The following is a 20,826-nucleotide window of genomic DNA, read 5'->3' as shown; positions in this document are numbered from 1 at the left end:
GCCAGATGTCAGTGCAACTTTTCTTTCTGAAAGAGGAGATGATAATTGTTTCTAGGGCATCTTTGGAAATATCTAAGTGTTTGATTTATTTATAATCCAGTTCTCATGTCAGAGCATTAAAGAGCATGTAACAATGCTGGTACTGCACTTTGCCTAAAATGGGTGATTCTCTTGCTGAACACAAGTCAATTAATCAGGCCTGCGGGGATTGTTTTTGTGGTATTTGTTGGGGTTTTTTTCCACTGACTTCTTTTAGCTACCAGTTGCGGATTGAATGTATGCTGATTTGTGAGGAAACAACAATTCTGCTGGAGTGTCTGTGGCCAAAAGCACGAGCTATCAGGACAGCCTGTGAAAGTAAGTACATCAGTGCTGTGTCTATGCCCAGGCTCAGTCACAGGAAGCCTCTCTTCTACTTGAATAGCATCAGTGGTAACATATGCCATAATCTAATCAAAATTAACCTTTTAATTGCTGAATATGTAGCAAATGTCAAACCGATTCTGTAGATTCCTGCTTCCAGAATTCGTTCTGCAGAACTACGTTTTGTGCTGTCCTGCTCTGAAGTGGAGCATCTGTTGACATGAATAACACAAACCTCTCTCCTGTCAGTGGTTCTGCAGAGAAGAAGAAAATTTTCTTTATGTCAATGCCAGATTCTGTTTGAATACAGGTTAAATTTTTGTGTGCAGTGGAGATTTTTGTCCACAACAATGAATCAGTTCCCGTTTTTCATCTAGTGCACGCTGGTTGCAGTCCAACTTAGCTCTGTGGTGGAGCAGGCCACAGTGACATACCAGAATCTGGTTTGGCTTCCAAAACAGATGTCCCAGATGATGTTCACCAGTGTTTCAGCAACCCCCTTCACAAGAAATTAGCCTTGGTTTTAGTTTTAGCTCTTTCTTGAAGTTGATCTTGGATTCTACGAATTAGTTAGTTCAATAGTTTTAGAGAGTCATTGAACTCCTATTGAAGAGTTAAACTGCAAAACTTTTGTTTATGTTTGCACATAAAACTTGGCTATACCTGGCTGTCTGATGTCAGTGCTATCATTACTCTTTACTGTGTTGCAATCAACAGCTCTGCAGTCCCACCCGTCCACCCTCCATCCCGTTGCGTGGGTCAGCATTTCTGTTCTAGTTCTGCCAAAAACTTTATTCTTACCCCAGATTCTTCTGCTAAAATGCACAGCTTCTGGTTATCACTCCCACTAACGATGATAACAAGGCAAAAAGCCCTTTGCTTTTCTTAACCTAGAATAATTATGTGCTGGCAATGGGGGCTATAGACTTTCACTAGTTTATACACTTTCTCATATGTGGTTCTCCTTCATAAGTGGCTGCAGGGATGACACATCTATACTCCCAACTTGATGGCAAAACTAGTTTTCCACCTATTTGTAGAGAAGAGACCATAACAGAAACTTACTCATTCCACTTCCATTCAGCTGATTTATTTCTGTACTGGTATATTTCCAAATCCGTAACAATGGCTTGACATAATCTTGGATGAGAATTTTGTTACCCCCCACTGTCAAACCTAAGGAAAATCCTATTTCAGATCACTTATTTTAGTTTATTGAAAATCTCTCTCTTTTCATTCTTCAGCACTTCTTACCAGTCACCGACTGCCAGTTTTCTGCCAATTGATTCTTAAAGTTGGAAACTTTCTGAACTATGTAAGTAAACTGATTTCTTTAATTGCTCTGTTTCTAAAGATAACAGAAAATACAAAGGCAAGACTTGGAAGCTTGGAAGGAACTTTTTTCTGTATCTTCTAGGGGCGTCACACTGGAGATGCTGGAGGTTTTAAAATTAGTGCCTTGCTCAGACTAACAGAAACAAAAGCAAACCAAAACCACATTACTCTGCTTCACCATATTTTGGAGGTACAACAAAACTGTGAAATTATTTCTGCATGCATTATTCTCAAATATTCATTCCCCAGAAACTAAGGGGCTTTGACCTCAGTAGCACCCCACTGTAGGTGTCTGGAGAGTGAGCCTCTGTGCCTGAAATACGATGAAAACTTTTCCACTGCTCTCTGTGCAGACAGGATCAAATCCATGTGCAGTAATGTTTAAAGATTTAACACTAGGTTTCCTTTCTCAAGTTTGTTTAACATATCTGCTTGCTGTTTTCTTTCTCTTCTTCTCCAACTGCTCTCTTGTGTTGACACGTCTCCCAAATGCATCTGTCAAATGAAATTAATTTTAGTGGTATGAAGACAAAATCTCAGGTCAGCTTGTGCACTGTGGCAGCACGTGGGATGTAAGCCTGAGCAGTTGAAAGAGCCTTTTGCTTTCTTTTTAACTCCCTATGGATACCAACATGAGACAAAGAATGAACGAGACTAAATTTGCCCCTACGCTTATAAGAATGAAAACTGAAGTGTTAATTTTTCAGTCCTGATGTTGTCCAGCTCAAAAACTTTCATACTCTTTGACTGACTGTGCAAGGTAACCATTTTTCTCTTCAATTTTAGGAGGTCGAAAAAACCCACACAGATCTGCTGCAGCTTCCCAGGGATCTTGACTTTGTTTCCAAGGCAGCAGGGTAAGACATTATTGTTTGTTTTTGTCATGTATGAATTGCCAACCTCTTTAAAGCCAACAAGGAGCTGAGTCATTTTATGGTGGTGTAATAAAGTCACAGGACTTCTCTGCCATGGGAGAGAGAGGTTCCCTTCTAACACCAAACATTGTTAAGATTTATAAATCAACCTGGTTAAGACTTTTTATGTGGAGCTCAGTGTGATTTTTCTTTCGGATGATCCAGTAAAACTGTGTAAATAGCGAACTCCTTCGTTTTGAAGGACTGGATTCTTCTTCCACCGCTACTACTTTCTATTCCAATAGAACTCTTCTATTCTATTGCAATAGAAACATATCTTCCCTGAAATTTCTGTGATATTCATGTACAAGCCCATCAGGAGGTACATGTGCAGAACTGGTGTAAGGAGGGAATGATTGGGGTGATTTACTGGCAATCAAGGGACCTCAGGAGTCCCTGAGTTGAGTATCAGCACAAGTTTCTAACATATGTGGGTAGAAAAAAAAACCAAACTGTTTCTGCAGACTTCCCACATGTGCCTGAAAGCCTCATGAGTCTAACACCAGCACTTTCTGTTTAGCTGAGAAGAATCACATGGAGATATGTTAAATTACACTAATCTGAATCCACATTTATAGCACCAGCATTAACATTTTTTAATCCTGTTATGAATTAAGAGGAATGTTGCAGTGGTTTACGTTTCCTTGTAGCTACAAGCAGGGGTAACTTTTAAATCTGGAGATGGATTGACATTTAAATAGCTGCTAAATAATTAAAAGAAAATATTTTTTATTCAGTAATGCCACAGAAAATATTATGGCTTTTGCGAGTTATATCTGTGCAGAATTTAAGTTGGATGTTGTTTTGAAACATTAATTTCTTTTTAGGTTACGTCATAATAGAAATCCTTTTGTTACCTGAAACTAACTCTTGCTGGTCAATGATATAAATGTGCTCTTTTTTATAAAGTAATTGCCCTTTAGTTTAGTCAAACTTTCAAACTTACAGAATTGATTTGCTAATCAACCTGTGGAGAACTGTTTACAATGCAAATCCTGCAAAGGACTCTTCTAATGCTGCTCACATCTGGATACACTGTGAAACACCACGCCAGGTTTTGCTGATTCAGTACTTCTTGCCTGGCACAAAGAGTAGGTCAGAACCATAGAAGATGTTGTTTCGGCAGTGTAACGTGTTTGGGTCTCCACGTGAGCTAAATGAACTCTGATGAGAGATATAATTTTGGACTACAAATAGATTAGGGAGAAAAGGTAAGGAGGGAAAAGAACCAGCTAAGTAAGGACAGTATTGGCACAAGAGAGATGAGCGTGTGTTGCCTATGAATAAAAATAGGCTGGAAATTTTGGAGGAGTTTTTTGAATACTAGAACAGTGAGGTTCTTCCACAATCTACCCAGGGAGGTAGTGAGGGCAAAAGCACAGATTCTTTCTTAGATGAGGGTTTGAGCACGTAGAAAAGGATTTATATAGAGAACTGCCTGCAAAAGCAGGGTCTGGGTTAGACAATTAATTCTACATTCATTTGCAGAGATGATACTGTTTATAATAATCTTTTAACCTAATGAAAACAAAACACTCACGCCTTCAATGTACTGTTCCTTTTGTGGGCCTTTCAGAATCCACTTTGATGTTATGCGGGCTGAGGCAAGTGCCAACTTGAAGAAACTGTTGGAAATAGAGAAGCGTTTATTTTTGTCAACAGACGATTTAAAAACACAGCATGCAAAATCTCTTCAAGTAGGTAATGTGGGTGTGACACATTTCCCATCCTTCTTCCTAAACACTTTAAATCTCTCCTCAAAGGCACTGTAATTCAGGTTGCAAATGGACAGAGAGCTCTATGGGAAAGGGTCAGGACTGCACTCCCACTGCGCCCTGGTGGAAGGAGCATCCAAGATGTTCCTCCACTTCTGTAATGTGGTATTGTGATAAGGAAACAGCTGAGGACCAGTCAGCTTTGCTTGTGGGCAAAAGAAAGGGAGGCCCTAAAAATGAAATGTAGGATGCAACTATAAATGTGTACAGAAATGTGTTTTGTCTCAGTGCTCTTTGGGGAGAAAAAGTGAACAGATTTGCAATGTGCTGCTTTTTTTTTTTTTTTTCACATTTCCAATTTGCATATTTCCAAACATCCTAGCTTTTCCTGTTCTCAAAACAGGGTCACTTAACTAAAGCTAAAAGGCAGAAATCCTGGTGCTGTATCTCCCTCCATCAGTCATGGCAGGTTGTGCCAAATTTCCATGTGGTTGTATAGTGAAAGTGGCAACATACAATGAGCTGCTTTGGGCCAAATGAAACCAGGGAAATGCAGATGGTTCAATTAAGAAGAAAATACCACACACTGTGAACAAATCTTAACTGTCAGTTTTTTAAAAACTGACTGCTCTGTGTTAACTGGCTTGAGTGTTCTAGGCAGCTCAGAATATGCTAGTTGTTACCATGCATAAATTGTGTTGCAACCTGTGTCTCAGGGCAGTCTCGATGCTTCAAAGGACCTGCAGAAGGAGTTTGCCACCATTGAAAAGAAAAAGGAAGAACTTGCTGATTATCTTTGTGAAGACCGAAAAAAATTGTCTTTGGAAGATTTATTTAGCACAATGACAACCTTCAGAGAGCTCTTCCTCAAGGCCTTACAGGTGGTTTGCATGTGTGACTGTTTAGAAATAGACTGAGAACTGTTTTGGTTTTTTTTTTTTTAAGCAAGCAAGAATTCCTTTTTTTTCTTCTACTCCAAGCTGGGCTACCTAAACCTTGGCTGCAGAAGTAAATGAAAGTAACTGTTTATTTGCTTGCAACCTGCAGCAAGAAATGAGCATGTGGGCAAATATAAAATGTGGGTTTGTTTTGGTTTTTTTTCCTATGGAGAACTAAGAACCCTCCAAGTTGTTGTTCCCCCTGTAAAATTACTAATCAGGCCTCAATGCAATAGGAGCTTAGTGATGTTTGAAAGAATGAGCAATGTGACATGCTTTATAGGCTTTGCCAATAGACCAAAGGTAAATTTTCCAATAGGCAAAGACTAATTGGGAGATATGTTTACATGTAGGTATTTCATTGTACTAGTTAGTTCAAAACAGTATGTTTTGTGTCCCCTACAAAACTACAAATCTGCCAAGAGATCATATTTGGCATTTTATCAATTTATAAGACTTCACTCATTGCAATAAGGAGTAAGAAAATAGCAATTTCACCACGAAAGTTGTGTACAGCACCTTCCAATCAGTAAGCCTCCAGTAAACCTCCATTTCACATCCCCTACTACATACTTCACACCTGAACTAATGTACTTCCTCCAGGGTTTTCTTAATGCCAGGTGAGAGTGGCTTCACTTTTATATATTTGAACAGCAATAATCCCCCACTCCTGTGCTGACTCCAGGAGAGCCCCAGACTGGATTTGCCTTCTACAAAGGGGACCATCCACATGACAAGAAGTATTGCAAGAATACAGACAACTATGCTGGGCAATGTCAAGGCAAGAGAGGCTGAAGGAGTGCTTTAGGGCACATCATAGTTTCAGACGAAAACAAAGGAGCTTCTGAGGAAGTGTTAGAAGATGAAAGATGAAAAATATATCCTGTAATATTCCCACTATCTGCTTCTCCTGTGAGGCACTGGGCTTCAATTTTGCAAGCAATACAGCTACCCAGGCTCCAAAACGATGCGACAGCGCCACAGACAGTCTGGAAAATAAACCCTACAAACCACAGATCCTATGGCAAAACACTTGATCCTTAGAGTTCCTAAAACTCTAGGCAGGAAGGAAAGAATTAAGAGGGTCGAGAACATAGTGGCTCAACATCTGTGGAGAGCTATATGAGAAAATTGCTGTGAGGGGTAAATGCAGCAACTGCAGTTCTTTTGAGAAACAGTCCCAATAAAGGTTATGTAGTATCCTAGTACAGCTGCAGAAGTTTTAAACTACTTTTTGGGGTGCTGCTTGTTCACAGCCAGGTTGGGGCAACTAGAAAGGAGCTTCTTTTTATCTACCCAACATGTAAACTCCCTTTCATCCTATTTTTGGTTCCATTTCTCAGCAGGACCTCACCTCAGAGGTACCACAGCTGTTACCCATATTGTACGCATCTCTGTTACCTCCATTGCAGACTTGCAATGGAATCTCCTCTCCCCTCTTGCCTTGCTTTCTCTCCCTATCACTGTAGTAAAGATACTGTTTGTGCTTGAAACAGCAACATGCTGAAAAGTTGAAGGTTTTAATTTTTAAAGCATCTTTTTGTTCCGGGATTTTGATTTTTACACTAGAATCAGCCACATCATCCCTTTCAAGTGCCATTTGATGGAAGCTTTAAGGCTAAGGTGTAACTTTTACTTTGAGATGAGCCTTCTCTGTAAAGCAGGTCTCTTAGCACTACCAAAATCGTTAGTGCTATCTTTCCAATCTCACATCAAATAAGAAGATAAATAATTTTGATAAATAGTGATCCTTTATGGCTCCTAAGCTTATCTAGAAAGATTTTGAGTTTGCTACTTCTTTGTTTAAACAAAATCTTCCTTCATTCCCTGAGGGTTCTTTCTCAACTCATAGCCTTCAGGTAACAAAAACTGAGCTACTCGAATCAAATTACTATAATAAGAATCTGCATTCTTCCTCTCCATCTACTTGAAGAGGTGGGGGGGAAGCTTTACAAACACCCAAATGATCTCCAAAACTGACACAGTGAAAAGGAGAAGGTTTGTCACCCAGGGTTGATGACTGTTTTACCAATTCTCAAAAAATAAAAGAAGCAGATGGCAGGAGGAAGGAGACAGGGAGAAAATAGCTTCCCAGCTCAAAGATAAAAAAAACAATTGGAGATACACGGAGAACTGAGTTGTAAAGTTGCGGGGAAAAGAAACACTGTGTGACTATAGGGGATTGGGAGAAACATTTGATTTCTCTTAGCACTTGCAGCTGTTCCAAGAGGGGAGCTCCCAACAAAGAGGCTGTCTAATCTCAGGAAAAGGAACAAAAATGTTAAACAAAATCTGCTCTAGGAAGTACTTGGTTGATGACAGAGGTTATACAGACAGCTCTGCACAGGGATAGTTCCTCCGAGTGCTCCCCTAGGATAACCGAGCTGGAGCAGCTGCTCCTCAGTAGGGTGCATGTGGTGTTGGAACAGGATGTACTTTAGATAGTGTGGGGATAAACAGTTGTCATGGAGCATCTTTTAATTCAAAGATCAAGCAAGTATCTAACGTCTCACAAAGTGCAAATCTAAAGTGACACCCCTCTATCATTTAACCTCATCCATACAGCTGCGTTCAGTAATCCAGGAGATGGAGAAGGGATTGTAAATATTCATTGCTCTGCCTTGCTACCACTTTGCCTTGTCTGGCTTTCTTGTGTTGAAGAAACTCTGTTAACAGTGTGTTTATATCAAATCGATATGTATATTTTTTGTTTTAATTTCTCTGAACAATTTAGTTCAGGCTTGCTCAATCCATAAATTTATTCCTAATGTGTTTTGGTTTGTTCTCGGTACTCTGTGTGTGCTGCTCAAGTAGCAAGACAATGTATCCCTGAATTCACCTCCTTTACTTCTTGTGGCATGTTACACAGAGACATTCTCCCACGGCCCACAGATCTGCAAGTCTCTCAACAGCGATAATATCTCAAAGACATTATGCTAAAACACAGCAGGAATTTATCAGGCAAGCATGTAGGAGGCATAGAGTGATGAAAGGCTTTTAGCCTCTCCATAAGACTTCGCTGCCTGTACCTTGTTCTTTCAGAAGCACCCTCCTTTTCTTTCTTTGTCAACAGTACACCACTTTTCTCTCCTTTTCTAGATATTCAGTGAAGGTCCCCATAACCTTGAGCCTATAATGGTCCTATATTTCAGAGAGACTAACTCTATTAATGTTCTCAAGTTTTCTTTATTTGGCTGGAAATTTCTTTGGACCAAAGGATCCTATGCTTTTACTTTCCATAAAGGCTCTAAGAAACCTGTGCTTGCTTCCTGGGACTTCTTCAGCCTATCCATAGCAATCAACCAAATCTATCACTATAATGGGAAAATGTCTTTTCTGCTGCCAAACTCTCTGCAAAGGAGAGCAGACGTGTCTCATCAAGAATCCTATCTGCACCAAATCATCAACATCTTCCTGGACATTATTAAATTTTGTAATATGACACAGCAGCGCCCTTCTCTTATCACAAATCTCTATGACAGCAGGCCCAGTAACTACTGATCTGCCTACAACATGTAGATTAGCTACTGACTGGCTGCAATCAAAAGCAAGCAAGCTTCCAGGTGGTGATAGCTACGTTCTGATGATGATTGCAAGTCTGGAACAAGGACTGCATAAGCTTTTAAGAAAATGGCTTTTGTTATCTTGATGTTCTGCTACAGTTATCCCAGTTGTTGAGAACTACCCTCTCCTGTCATTGTGCCACTTATCAAAACCCAGAAATACTCTTCCATTGAGTAAAGGTCTTCCTTTACTAGGAGCAATTGTTCAATTTCTTCCTCTTCCTCCATTAATCATATCATCCCGGTACCAGCAGCTCTGCAGAAACCAGAGTCCTGCCTGCCTGCCTGCGTAAATCCCAGCAGGATTTATGCCATCCTGGCAGTTGTACGACTGGTACCAACAGACATCCAGCTTGGACTCTGCCACTGAACACTAGTGCAGAAATACAGCTGGCAAATTTAATGGGTGCCTAAAGAGAAAGTGTGAATTGCTGTTTAACACAGTTGGAGAGTTCCTGAAATTTCTGGTAGAAATCCCTGAATACAAACAATATAAAATCAAGGTTGCTATGGGATAAAACTCTAGAATGCTAATTAAGTTAAACTAATGTTCTGTTTTGTGGACAAAGGGACTAATTAAGAAGAATGCATTTCAGTCCATAGTCCAACGTGGCAGTTAAAGCTAATGAAATAGTTTGCTGGTGACATCATTATATGGAAAAGTCCAAAGGGATTGACCAGGGAGCTCTGTTCTGCTATTTACCCTCAAACCCCAGCAGCTGAGAGTTTTAAGTGTGCATAGGGCATATTCAGAATAGCTACTCATTGCAAATTGAGAGTTTATTAACCAGCTTTTCCTTCAGTAACTCTTCCTATTTATTTTTTTCTATTTGTTGTTCTGTCGGAATGCAGGAAAATCAAGACAGGAAGGAGCAAGCTGCAAAGTCTGAGAAAAGGAAGAAACAGCTTAAAGGAGAAGATGCAAAGAGGCTAAAAGGAGAGTATGGAAAGAGCGGTACATTAAACAAAAATTAATTCTGGTTTTATTAGCCAGTCTTTTGTTAATTAGGATGAAAATAACTGTTTAGTTGCAGCTAATCTAATACAATGAGAATGACTTAGCCATGGATGACGTAGTTGTCAAACAGATAGTATAGTAAGACATCAACTTTCAAGTGCATGTGAATGCTTGGAAGAAATCATGATAGGGATGTTAAAAAATATCACTCCCAACGAGCAAGTTGCTACCATTTTGCTTAGAGGTGGGTGATACCCTGCTATTGCTCTGAATAGTTGTTTGAAGACTTTTAGGGGCATAGAAAGTTACACATACTTGAACTTCAAGCTGCGCTGTGTCACTGTAGTAGGCAAGTTGTGTCACGTGTTACTGTTACCAGAACGTTTGCTTTTTTCTGATTAGACGTCTGATTCCTTCAAGCAGTTATGAGTGTGCTTAAAGGAGCGTCTGTGCTTTGCTGAAGAACAGCTGATTGACATAAATGTAGAAAAGTGTTTGTTGTGCTGGCCTACCTGGCTGTGAAGCATTTCTAGTGGTAACACTGGCATGTGTGTATTTTAAAATTTTATTTTGGCAAATACTTGACATCCACTTTTCTTGAAGATTTCTGCTAATAACATTTGGTTATGATTCTTGATTCTTCAGAGAACCACTGCAAAAATGGCGTTAGTAAATCTGAGTGGAGTTTGTGTAAATATTACACTAGATGCTTACCCCTCGGAAGACTTTTTTTCCTTGTATCTGGTGTCTAAATAAATGACCTTCTTTTAGCTCCTCTTTCACAGTTACTCATCCTTAGAAATACATTTTAAAAATATGTAAGATTCACTGAAAACTGACCAAAGCGAAGTTTTCAATATTGTCTTGACAAGCTGTACTGCAAAAGTTTTACATACTTTGCAATCGTAACATGCTTAATGTAAAGCTGCAGATTAAAACAATAAACCTTTTTCATGTAAATACAGAAAAGTAACTTAGTATATGGTGAAATAAAATTATTAAGTGACATTCAGCAGCTGTAAGGATTAAAGGTGTCCTTCCACCCTGTAAAGAGAAGGAGCATCAGACCAGGAGAACCTTCTGCACTTCCAACATGCAGTTTAGATGGAACTGTCGTTATTTTTGGTGCTTTGTGAGAAGGTGGATTTAATTCTTGGGGTATAAGCTTAAAACGTGAGAGGGTATTTAGACTCTCAATTATTTTTTAGTACTTATTTTAGAAAACTGTGCGTAGCACTGGCGACAATGAGAATCAGGTGGTTTTTTAATCTGTTTTAATCTCCATCAGGATATGGTGACATAAACTATAGAGGGTATCAGATCTGGCATGGCAGGATGTTGGAGCTCATCTTAACATTCTTCAGTCTACATAAAACCTTTTTTCCTTTTTTTTATCATATAATTAGCAAGTTAAGTAATTATTTTCTGTATTTATTTTCTGAAGGAGGGAATGAAAAGACAGTAAATCTGGTGAAACCCTATTAGCATGTGCTTACAGGATTATCAAGGCCTGGTTCCACAAAGAATTAAGTACACCTTTAACTTTGCAGGTATCCCCTGTGAAGCCAGCGATTTACAGCACACAGGGTAATCCTGTGCATAAATCTTTAAGGCCCCAGTCCTACAGTCTTTGAATCTCTGTCCTTTAACTCCAGTCACATGCTCTTGTCAGTGTCAATATCTGGTTTATCCAGTTGTCTGAGGATCATTTCTCTGCAGTTGACAGATCTGCCATGGACAGCACAGAACAGCAAAGTCTCTTAGGGCAGGCAATAATCTTTGCTCTCCTGAGTTCAGACAGAAGAGGTGAAGGCAGAAGCACCCATCACTGATGTACTATTAACAGATTACAAGGGAGGGCTTGCGGCTACTGAAAATTGCTGAGAACCAAGCTGAGTCAGAAATTGTTACCAAAATTCAATAAATTGGGTGGGTGAATAAAAATTAAGACAAAATTTCCTAAAAAATTTCAGTGACAGGCTTCTGCTGATTCCAGAGACTCAGACATCTAGGGGTATTTTTAACATCGCTGAACATGTTTACATATGTTTTTATAATTAAGAAATATTTTTTTCCATGCTTGATAATGGATTAAGCAACTATCCTGCTTTATTTTTGTTACGGATGCGCTTCAGCTTCTCTTGCAGCAGCTTCTGTTACTGAGCATTTAAATTCTTCAGAATTGTATCAAACACCTGCAAAGACCAATTCTATATGTTATTTCAAGAGAAATAACATATAGAGGTTTCTTTACCTAACCAGGTGGAAGAATGAGCTGCTTCTAATGCAAATTTGAGGACACAGCTAATGACCAGAGTAAGCAACTGAACAACACCACTTAAGAACAAAAAAGTGAAAATGTGCAGTTAAATATCTGGTGAGGATTTATGTATGTAGCTGTAATACTGTAACTGTAGCAGAAAATGAAATGCTATTAAAAGATGAAGAGAAGGTAAAATTTGATGAACAGTACGGGAGTTCCACAGCATAACTACAATTGTTACATATAGAAACCAACTGCAAAAGCAGACGCCCCAGCCCAATTTCTTATGTTGATATATTCAGCGTCAAATACAAGAGCTTTTCTCTGGCAAATTTCTTATTGTCTTTACTTACACAGGACTTATTCATGTGGCTGTAAAAAACCAATATATGACAAAATGTCATCAGCATAAATTGGCCCTGCAATAATAAAAGCATCAAGTCTTCAAGAGCTGGGGAAAAAAAGCAAATGTTCTGCTGCTAAAAGCTTATTGCTTACTGGGTTACTGTTGTATTGCTTGTATTTGCTTTTTTAAAGCATGTAATAATGGTTTAAAAACTGTGTATTAAGGACAAGTCCAACTTTCAATGCAGAGTTCACTCACAACTGCATTGTACTCTAATATGTATTTGTAATCTAGGATGTATTTCACTTCTGTATACGTTCACTTCAGTAAACAGAGCTAAACAAATGTACCTGAATCTGTGAGGCTTATTAGTTGTGGTTTTACACCACATAGTAGCAAGTAAGATCCCGACCAACTGCTTTTCCTGTGCTAACTGTGAAAACTGTCATGGTGTTTTTATTTTATTTATTTTTAAGTGCAGCTGCAAAGATAGACTATCTGGATCTTAATCTCCTAAATAAGAAGGTAAATAAATGAGAAAAAGCTTCTTAATTGCATCTGGCAATATAAAACCATTAAGCAGTTAAATTAATTCCACATGAATTCTAGAAAACTGCAAAGATTTTTTTGTTAAAGCCTGACCCTGCACCCCAGAGTTCAATGAGTTTGCCACAGTTCTTTTACTGGGAGTCTGGCAGACTTCAGGCCATGCTCTCACAGGCATAAAGGAGCATAACCATATTGCAGTGCTCCTTTAATCTCTTTTTTAAAATATAAATCACTCTGCAGAATCTTCAACTCATTGTATCGACTGGATAGGTGACTCAAATTGAACTAATTTCATTAAAACGTGTTTTCAAATCTTTCATAGGTTTTATGAAATCTTATTTCAGTGTGTATTATTTACTCAACCAGCTGAAATAACGTGAAGAGGCCTCCAGTTTTGGTACCGGCTTGATTATTTGTTAGGCAGAGAAAGATGCTACATAATTCACCTATTATAGGGCTCACCCTAGGATGCCAGAGACCCAAGATCCTGTTCATGTCTCTAGTCTCAGATTTGAACCAGTCAGTGTCTGTCACATCACAGCTGAGACCCTTAACTCCTCCGCCAGTCTGTGGTGATAGTCCAAATACAATTGGGGGGGGCATTTGCTCTGGTTTATACATTCACTGTTCATGAGGGAGGGACCTGGTAGCAAAGCAGATGTGAGACCTCTCTCATGACACAACAAGCTGAACTGTGGGATAAGTTGCCTGTGCCCACCCACAGACGTTGTAGGTGATTACAGAATTGGGTGGCAGCTGAGCAGCTTTTTAAGCGTTGCTTAAGTATTCAACTTGGGCATCTAAACAGATGGGTATGTGCTTTTTGAGGGTTTGGGCCAAAGTCTTCAGAAAAGACCCACAGTGCTGAGACTTCCACAGTTAGTAAAGCTGATCTAACTCAAAGCAGTTAATGCTGAATCATTTTTGCCTAATCTCTTCTCAAAAAATGCCCAAGCACACAGGAATCCTGCAGCCTGGACAAGCTGCTGCTGTGCTAACATGGTGCTAAAATGCTGCTGTGCTAAAATGCCATCCTTAGCAGTAGTGTTGGAGCAAAGCTGGTCTTATTCACAGCTTCTGCTTCAAGTTTAATAAAGCTTTATATGCTTTCAAGTTTGTCCACATTTATCCCATCAGTTGGTTTAGCCTGAGCAAAGATGCAAACTCTTTTCATTTCATGCTATCCACCACAAAGAAAACACGAGACCACTCCGTTTTAATTTGCAGCAGCCTTTTACATACTTCGTGGCTGTTATCATGTCACGTCTGGTCTGTTTCCACCTAGACTAAACCACCCCAGCCCTTCCAGTTTTTCCTTCTGGGACTTTCCTAGTTTTTTCATCCTAGGGTTTTCCAAATCTGTGTTCATGCACTTGTGGCACTCTTGTAGATTTTCTTCAACTGGGTCTCATCTTCCTCACAGTATAGTGCTGGATTTCCAGCTGGGCAATTCAGGAGGGCTGAGGAGAGTGAAAGGATATCTTCCTGCATTTTACAGGTTGTTCTTCCATCTCAGCGTGATGTTTGACTTCTTTTAAAACCATGCAATATTTTGACTCCTATTCAGAGCAGCATCCTGGTCTCCAGCATGCTTGTCACTCAAGGGTTGTGCCATTTGCACATTCAATAAATGCACTCTATTGCACACTCCAAGTCTTTCACAGTTTGAAACAGAAAAAATTTTGAACCACAAACTGAGCCTTTACAATTTGATGTAGGCTTTGTCCAAACAAATCATTCTTTACCACTCTCCGAGTATAGTTCTTCATGTGCTTTTGCACCAATTTACTACTTTTATCAGGGCTGTGAACAAACGTTTGGTAAAAATGTTCTGAAAAGAAAGAGTATAGCTTTGGTTAATTTATTCTGCAGTAAATCTAAAGTGCACTGCTTTAATCATGTGGACGTATTTTGCTCCTATCAGTTGCCCCGAAGTAAAAAGCACTGCATTTTTTTACCTGAGAAGGCAAATGCTCAAAAGTTTTTTCTGTGAAATTGCAAAGGTCAAACGTTGTCAGGTGAATTGGTTTTAACGGTAGAGCTCTGAGGAACAGGGAGCTCCTCTGAGACACTGATACTGATTACAGAGCTAATGGTGCATTCCCTTCTTTGTCAGTACCGGGCACCAGGTGACTCACAGGGGACGGGGACACTGCATACCTGCAGCCCTTACAAGTCGCGTGTCACTCTGCATGACCTCACTGTTAATTTCATGTATTACTCGATTTAGAAGTCAAACATTTGCTTTTAACTGAGCAAAATCTATCTTGAAGAGTTGATTATTTTTTTTTCCTTCTCACACATCAAAATGGACTTAAATCCATTGATTTTGGTGGACTTGAGTCTGTTTTTAAATTGGTGTAAGAAGAATAACAAATCACTTCAAGTAATGAACTGTTTCATGTTATTTCTATGCTGAGTTACATGGTTTGAACTTCTACAAGAGAAGTGTTCCCCCAGTTGATTAGTTTGCCTGCAAAGCATTCAGTAATTTCTTCACATAAAACAGTTTACAGAAATGGAAGGTTTGACATTGTTGGCACTGGAAAGAAAATATGACTGGAGTTTCTGACCATCTCAGAATGACAGTGGATCTGATTACAGAAATGCTGAAGAGAACATTAAAAATTTTCAAATTTGCTACATCAGAAATAACGTAAAAAGAAAACCCCAGAATACTTCAGAATACTTTCTGGCTATTAAGAAGAGAGAAATTGCACCTTTCTTTGCACAAAAACATGCAGAAATTTCCACCAAGCCAGTCACTTTGAAGATATATGAAAATTATTAATGTATAACTGGCTGAGAGCCACAAAGAACAAACAACTGAAAACACTGTCATCTCCTGTTAAAAAGGTTACATTCTGTCCTTAAGCAGGGCAATTTACATATAGTCATGCCAGGATTATTTGCTTTTAAAAAAACAGATAGACCATAACCAAACCAAACAAACAAACAAAAGAACAGCAATAACATTACTCTGGCAAAAGATTTGAGTTCCTACACTAACAGGTGTAGAGTATCGTACAGAGAGAAAAAAAACATGCAAGAATGGCAATGTTAAATACCATAAAAATAATAATAAATATAACTCTGGGATCCTCTCTGACTTTGAAATGTAGCTGTATACAGCTTCTCCTGCAGAGGAACAGGACCAGGAATAGGTATTTCTTGTAGGGTATTTTTATATTCTAGCTGTGTGGTGCTGACTCACAAGCTGTCAGTTCTGAGGAGAATTAGTTTGTGTGTGAGAGAACTGAGTGACACCACTGCTACATTTTGCTCTCCTTGGTGCTCATGTTTTCAAATTGTAAAAATAACCATAAATGTAATGCCCGACAAGTATTTATTCCACAATGAGATAAAAAAATTTTTATTATTTAATGGACAAAATGATTTTGTTATTAAGCGGCAAAAAAAATCTGAAAGATTTGATGAACAGTAAGGAAAGCTTTAGAGGAAATTCTGAAAGAAAATAAAAGCCTGGAAGGGAATGAAACTGGGATAAAGTACAAAAGGGAGGAGCAAAAGTAGAAACAGATCACTCCGGCACTGGCTTCCTTTGCCAACTATCAAGGTAGACCAAATGCAGTAGACAGGGACTTCATTAAGACACTCAATGTGGTGCAGAGTATGGTGTGAGTACAATTACAAAGGAGGCTAAGGTATCAGGTAAAGAGAAGTTTAAGTCATTAACAAGAATTTCTGTTGCATGGCAGGACCAGGCTGGCTGCAAATGATTGAGGATAGACCAGTGCAGAAGTTTCTCAGATAAGGTCCACGAGTTGTCAGTGCGTGGCTGTGAAGAGAAACATGGCCAGTGCTGGCTGTTCCCATGTCAGGTGGAAGAAGTTCAAGCTCGACTGGTCTGGGATGCTGGGCAGCTCTAGACTGGCTGGTACCAGGGCAAGAAGCCCAGTGAGTTTGGCATAAAGCCTATGCTTGAGGAGTTGTGGCCAGACATTTGGTGCATAGTAGACCACAGGAACCAAATGTCTTAAAAGACTGCACAGTAGCCTTCCATCCTTACAACTGAAATAATGGTCAAGATAAAAGTAAAGGTTAAAATTCTATAATGTAAAATTCTGAAACGGAAGCTGGAGTCTCGTTTTTCAGGTCATGTTAGATCGGATGTGGCATCTGGCTGTGAATATATACATGAAATGCCAAGTAGCTGTATTGTGCATGTGACATGCCAATGGCAGAAAGAAGTAGCAGCATTTCAGTGTGTGAGATACCAGCAGAAGTGTGGGAGAGAAGCTGACTTTTCTCACATATGTGGAACTTGACAAGTCCAGGAATGTCTTAGGTGAGACCCTTCCAGCTGAAATGAGAAGATGTTAATTCCCATGTAGAGGGCACTAGGGAACTTGACATGGACCATAGCATACAATTGTAGCCACCCTTATCCAAGACACATGAACCAAATCCAGAACAGGTGCAGGGCAGGCAGATGAGAACGACCAGCAAATTGAGAGCTGGTCTTTAGAGGAAAAGAGTGAAAAACCTTGCCTTCTTCTGTCAAGCAAAACAAAGCCAGTGACTGGATGTAATTCCTTCTATAAATACATACAAAGGAAAGGGAGAGGAAGAAGTATTTAAACTAAATGGCAATGTCAGCACAGAACATAAGGATATAAATTGGCCAGAAGGATGGAAATTAGCAGAGGCTTCTAACCAGAACAGCTCTGGAACAGTTATTCACTAGGAACAGCGAGGTGTTGTATAACTTAGTTAACTGCAGTAGCAGGGGAAACTAGGCTCAAACATCAGGAGCTCCCTTCCAAGTCTTCTCTTCCATATTTATCACCTTCATCAATCGATGCTAAATACTCAGCTGGAGCATACAGAGTGTTAAATCTTCCCTACCTCCTTTTCCTAGAGGAAATACTGCAAATGCTAGAAATGAAGTAGAGCATATCTCTGCTCTGTTTGCCACCATGAATGCTTACAAGGTGCTGGAGTCTGGAATATGTTCTACACTATTTCTATATATGCACATATGTAAATGCATACCTGTATGTGTATGTACATGGGTAGATGCTTGTGTATATGCATACATGCACACATACGGAGCCGCCATACGCACATTTGAAATGTGCTGTACATGCTGCTGTATTTTTATTTCTGAGGAGTTCATTCGAGTATTCCAGTACTTTCTTTTCACCCTTATACCAGAGTAATGGATTGTGTAAGTGCCCTTCTGCATTTTGACCACTGCATACACAAAGTGCTCGTGTCATCTCACATATATCATGGCATCTTGTCTGAGCCACAGTGTAAGAGAAGGAATGCGTTACTTGAAAATGCTGAATTTCTGTCACTTGCTTTCTTGGTAGGAATCACACGCATGCATTTGCCAGGAGGAGCACGCAAGCAGCGGCTGGTGCAGTTCTTCCTGTCTGAAGCTGCAGCCTGGTATGTTCTGCTGGTGTTTTGCTTCTGTGCATGCGTGTGCAGGCATGTATGTGCATATATATGCCTCATACTAACACAGTTGCATGTGCCTCAGACTGGTCCGTAAGCTTACACTTTTCAAGTTGCTTTTTTTAAGGACGTGGTGCCGCATACCTGGAGCTAGAAACACGTGTTACAGAAAAAGTCAAGCCTAGCATATGGCTCGTGCATGGGGAAAGGGTTATGAGTGCCAGGCACTGCCTGTTCGCCTGTCACACCAGGGAAGCGGGCGCATAAATCTGTCCCTGTGACACAGCTCCACGTGCCTCGCTTGTTTATTTGTCTCACGGTGACGGTCCTGTTTTTTCAGGTCAGTGTGTGAGCGTATGTGTGGGTGTGCATGTGTGCCTTGCTGGAACGGTCTCGGGTGTCTCAGGCCACCGGGACAGGGTATGCATGTGCCTGTCAACGGGGTTTGTGCCAGTTCAGGAAAACAGTCGTATGTATTTTAGGCTGGTGTGTGTGTCTGTCAAACTCAAAGTGCGCCTGCCCATGTTTCTCGGGCCAGCGGGTAGATGTTTGCGTCTCATGACCCGTGAATGCTGGAGTAGCCTGTGTGCCTGTCCTTCTCCTTTTGACTGTTAGGTATCACAGGGTACTCTGAGTGTACCTGTGCGCGTGTCAAGCTACTCTGCGTGTGCAATTCTCAGCGTGTCTAACAGCGACAGCCCCAAATGCCTCAGAGAAACCTCTGTCTGGCAGTGACACGGGCCCATGTTCCTCAGGACAGCGTCCGCCTGGCAGCGACACAGGCTCAGGCGCCTCAGGATTCTGCATGTGTCTCACAGTGACACAGCCCCTGCGCCTAAGACGAGCGCGTGGGTCCGTCTCGTGGTGTCACTGTCACGCACCCCTCAGCACTGCTCGTGTGTCTCACAGCGACAGTCACGCACCTCAGGACGGCACGTGTCCGTACGTCCCCGTGACACAGCCCCACGGCCCTCAGACCGCCGTGACAGCCACGCGCCTCGGGCCCATGTGTTGTGTCTCTCCGTCACACAGCCACGCGCCTCAGACCCACGTCAGAGCGAGACAGCCGCAGGCCACGGACCCTCGCATGAGCGTGCCTCGCAGCGACACAGCCCCGCGTGACTCAGCCCAACGTGTCTGTCTGTCCGTGCCACAGGCCCGGCTGCCTCAGACAAGCATGTGACACAGGCCCACGTCCCTCCGAGCTGCCCCTGTCACACGCCTGCCTCAGGGCTGCGCTTGCCTCACAGCGCCACAGCCCCCCCCCCCCCCCGTGCCTCAGAGGTCGGTGTGCGCCTGTGAGGAGACGACTGTGTGTGTGTGTGTGCAGAGACGGTGCGTGTGTGTGGAGACTGCCTGTGTGGAGACCGCGCGCGTGTGTGTGTGTTTGAGACTGCGTGTGTGTGGAGACCGCACGTGTGTTTGAGACTGCGTGTGTGTGGAGACCGCACGTGTGTGTGTGTGAGACCGCGCGTGTGTGTGTGAGACTGCGTGTGTGTGGAGACCGCGCGTGTGTGTGTGACACTGCGTGTGTGTGGAGACCGCGCGTGTGTGTGTGTGAGACTGCGTGTGTGTGGAGACCGCGCGTGTGTTTGAGACTGCGTGTGTGTGGAGACCGCGTGTGTGTGTGTGTGAGACTGCGTGTGTGTGGAGACCGCGCGTGTGTGTGTGTGACACTGCGTGTGTGTGTGAGACTGCGTGTGTGTGGAGACCGCGCGTGTGTGTGAGACTGCGTGTGTGTGGAGACCGCGCGTGTGTGTGTGTGAGACTGCGTGTGTGTGGAGACCGCGCGTGTGTGTGTGTGACGCTGCGTGTGTGTGGAGACCGCGCGTGTGTGTGTGTGAGACTGCGTGTGTGTGAGACCGTGTGTGTGGAGACCGCGCGTGTGTGTGAGACTGCGTGTGTGTGGAGACCGCGCGCGTGTGAGACTGCGTGTGTGTGAGACCGTGTGTGTGGAGACCGCGCGTGCGTTTGTGTTTGTGTGAGACCGTGCGTGTGGAGACCGCGCGTGCGTGCGTGCGTGCGTGTGTGTGTGAGAGACCGTGCGCGTGGAGACCGTGCGCGTGTGGGTACGCCCGCGCGGGGCGGCCGAGGCCGGCGGGGCAGCCGGACCCGCACGTCAGCGCGCCGCGCGGGGCGGGCGGCGGCGGCGCCGTTAAAGGCCGGCGGCGGCGGCGCGGCGCGGGCAGCGCGCAGGGGGCTGGGCTCGGCGCCGGCGGGGGAGCGAGGCAGAGCGAGGCGGCGGCTCCAGCCACCCTCCCAACCATGTCGGGCACCCGGGCGTCCAACGACCGCAGCAGCCACCCCGGCGGCGGGCTCAAGCGGGCGCGCAGCGAGCCGGGCGGTAACAAAGTGACGGTGGTGCTGGGGGCGCAGTGGGGGGACGAAGGCAAGGGCAAGGTGGTCGACCTGCTGGCCACCGAGTCGGACATTGTGTGCCGGTGCCAGGTGGGTG

General features: G+C 42.2%; 1 protein-coding gene and 1 long non-coding RNA gene across 7 annotated transcripts in view; one reads left to right on the top strand and one right to left on the bottom strand.

Annotated features, from left to right (window-relative positions):
- Positions 1-20,826, bottom strand: part of LOC142031896 (uncharacterized) — a 51,025-nt gene that overhangs the window by 29,881 nt on the left and 318 nt on the right. For all 6 annotated transcript variants that reach the window (XR_012650656.1, XR_012650658.1, XR_012650659.1 and 3 more), the window contains exons 2-3: positions 4,153-4,237; positions 465-2,193 (exon numbers count right to left, since the gene is read on the bottom strand). This is a non-coding gene — a long non-coding RNA (uncharacterized LOC142031896). The remainder of the gene's footprint in view (positions 1-464; positions 2,194-4,152; positions 4,238-20,826) is intronic.
- The window catches only part of ADSS1 (adenylosuccinate synthase 1), a 31,273-nt gene continuing 30,824 nt past the window's right edge, over positions 20,378-20,826 (top strand). The window contains exon 1 of the mRNA XM_075029709.1: positions 20,378-20,819. Coding sequence (XP_074885810.1) covers positions 20,637-20,819 — 183 coding nt within the window. The 5' untranslated portion in view covers positions 20,378-20,636. The remainder of the gene's footprint in view (positions 20,820-20,826) is intronic.

This window comes from Buteo buteo, chromosome 6 (genome assembly GCF_964188355.1).
Source record: "Buteo buteo chromosome 6, bButBut1.hap1.1, whole genome shotgun sequence".
Taxonomy (NCBI): domain Eukaryota; kingdom Metazoa; phylum Chordata; class Aves; order Accipitriformes; family Accipitridae; genus Buteo; species Buteo buteo.
The sequence above is the reverse complement of the archived record's forward strand: the minus strand, read 5'-3'. Positions and strand labels throughout refer to the sequence as shown.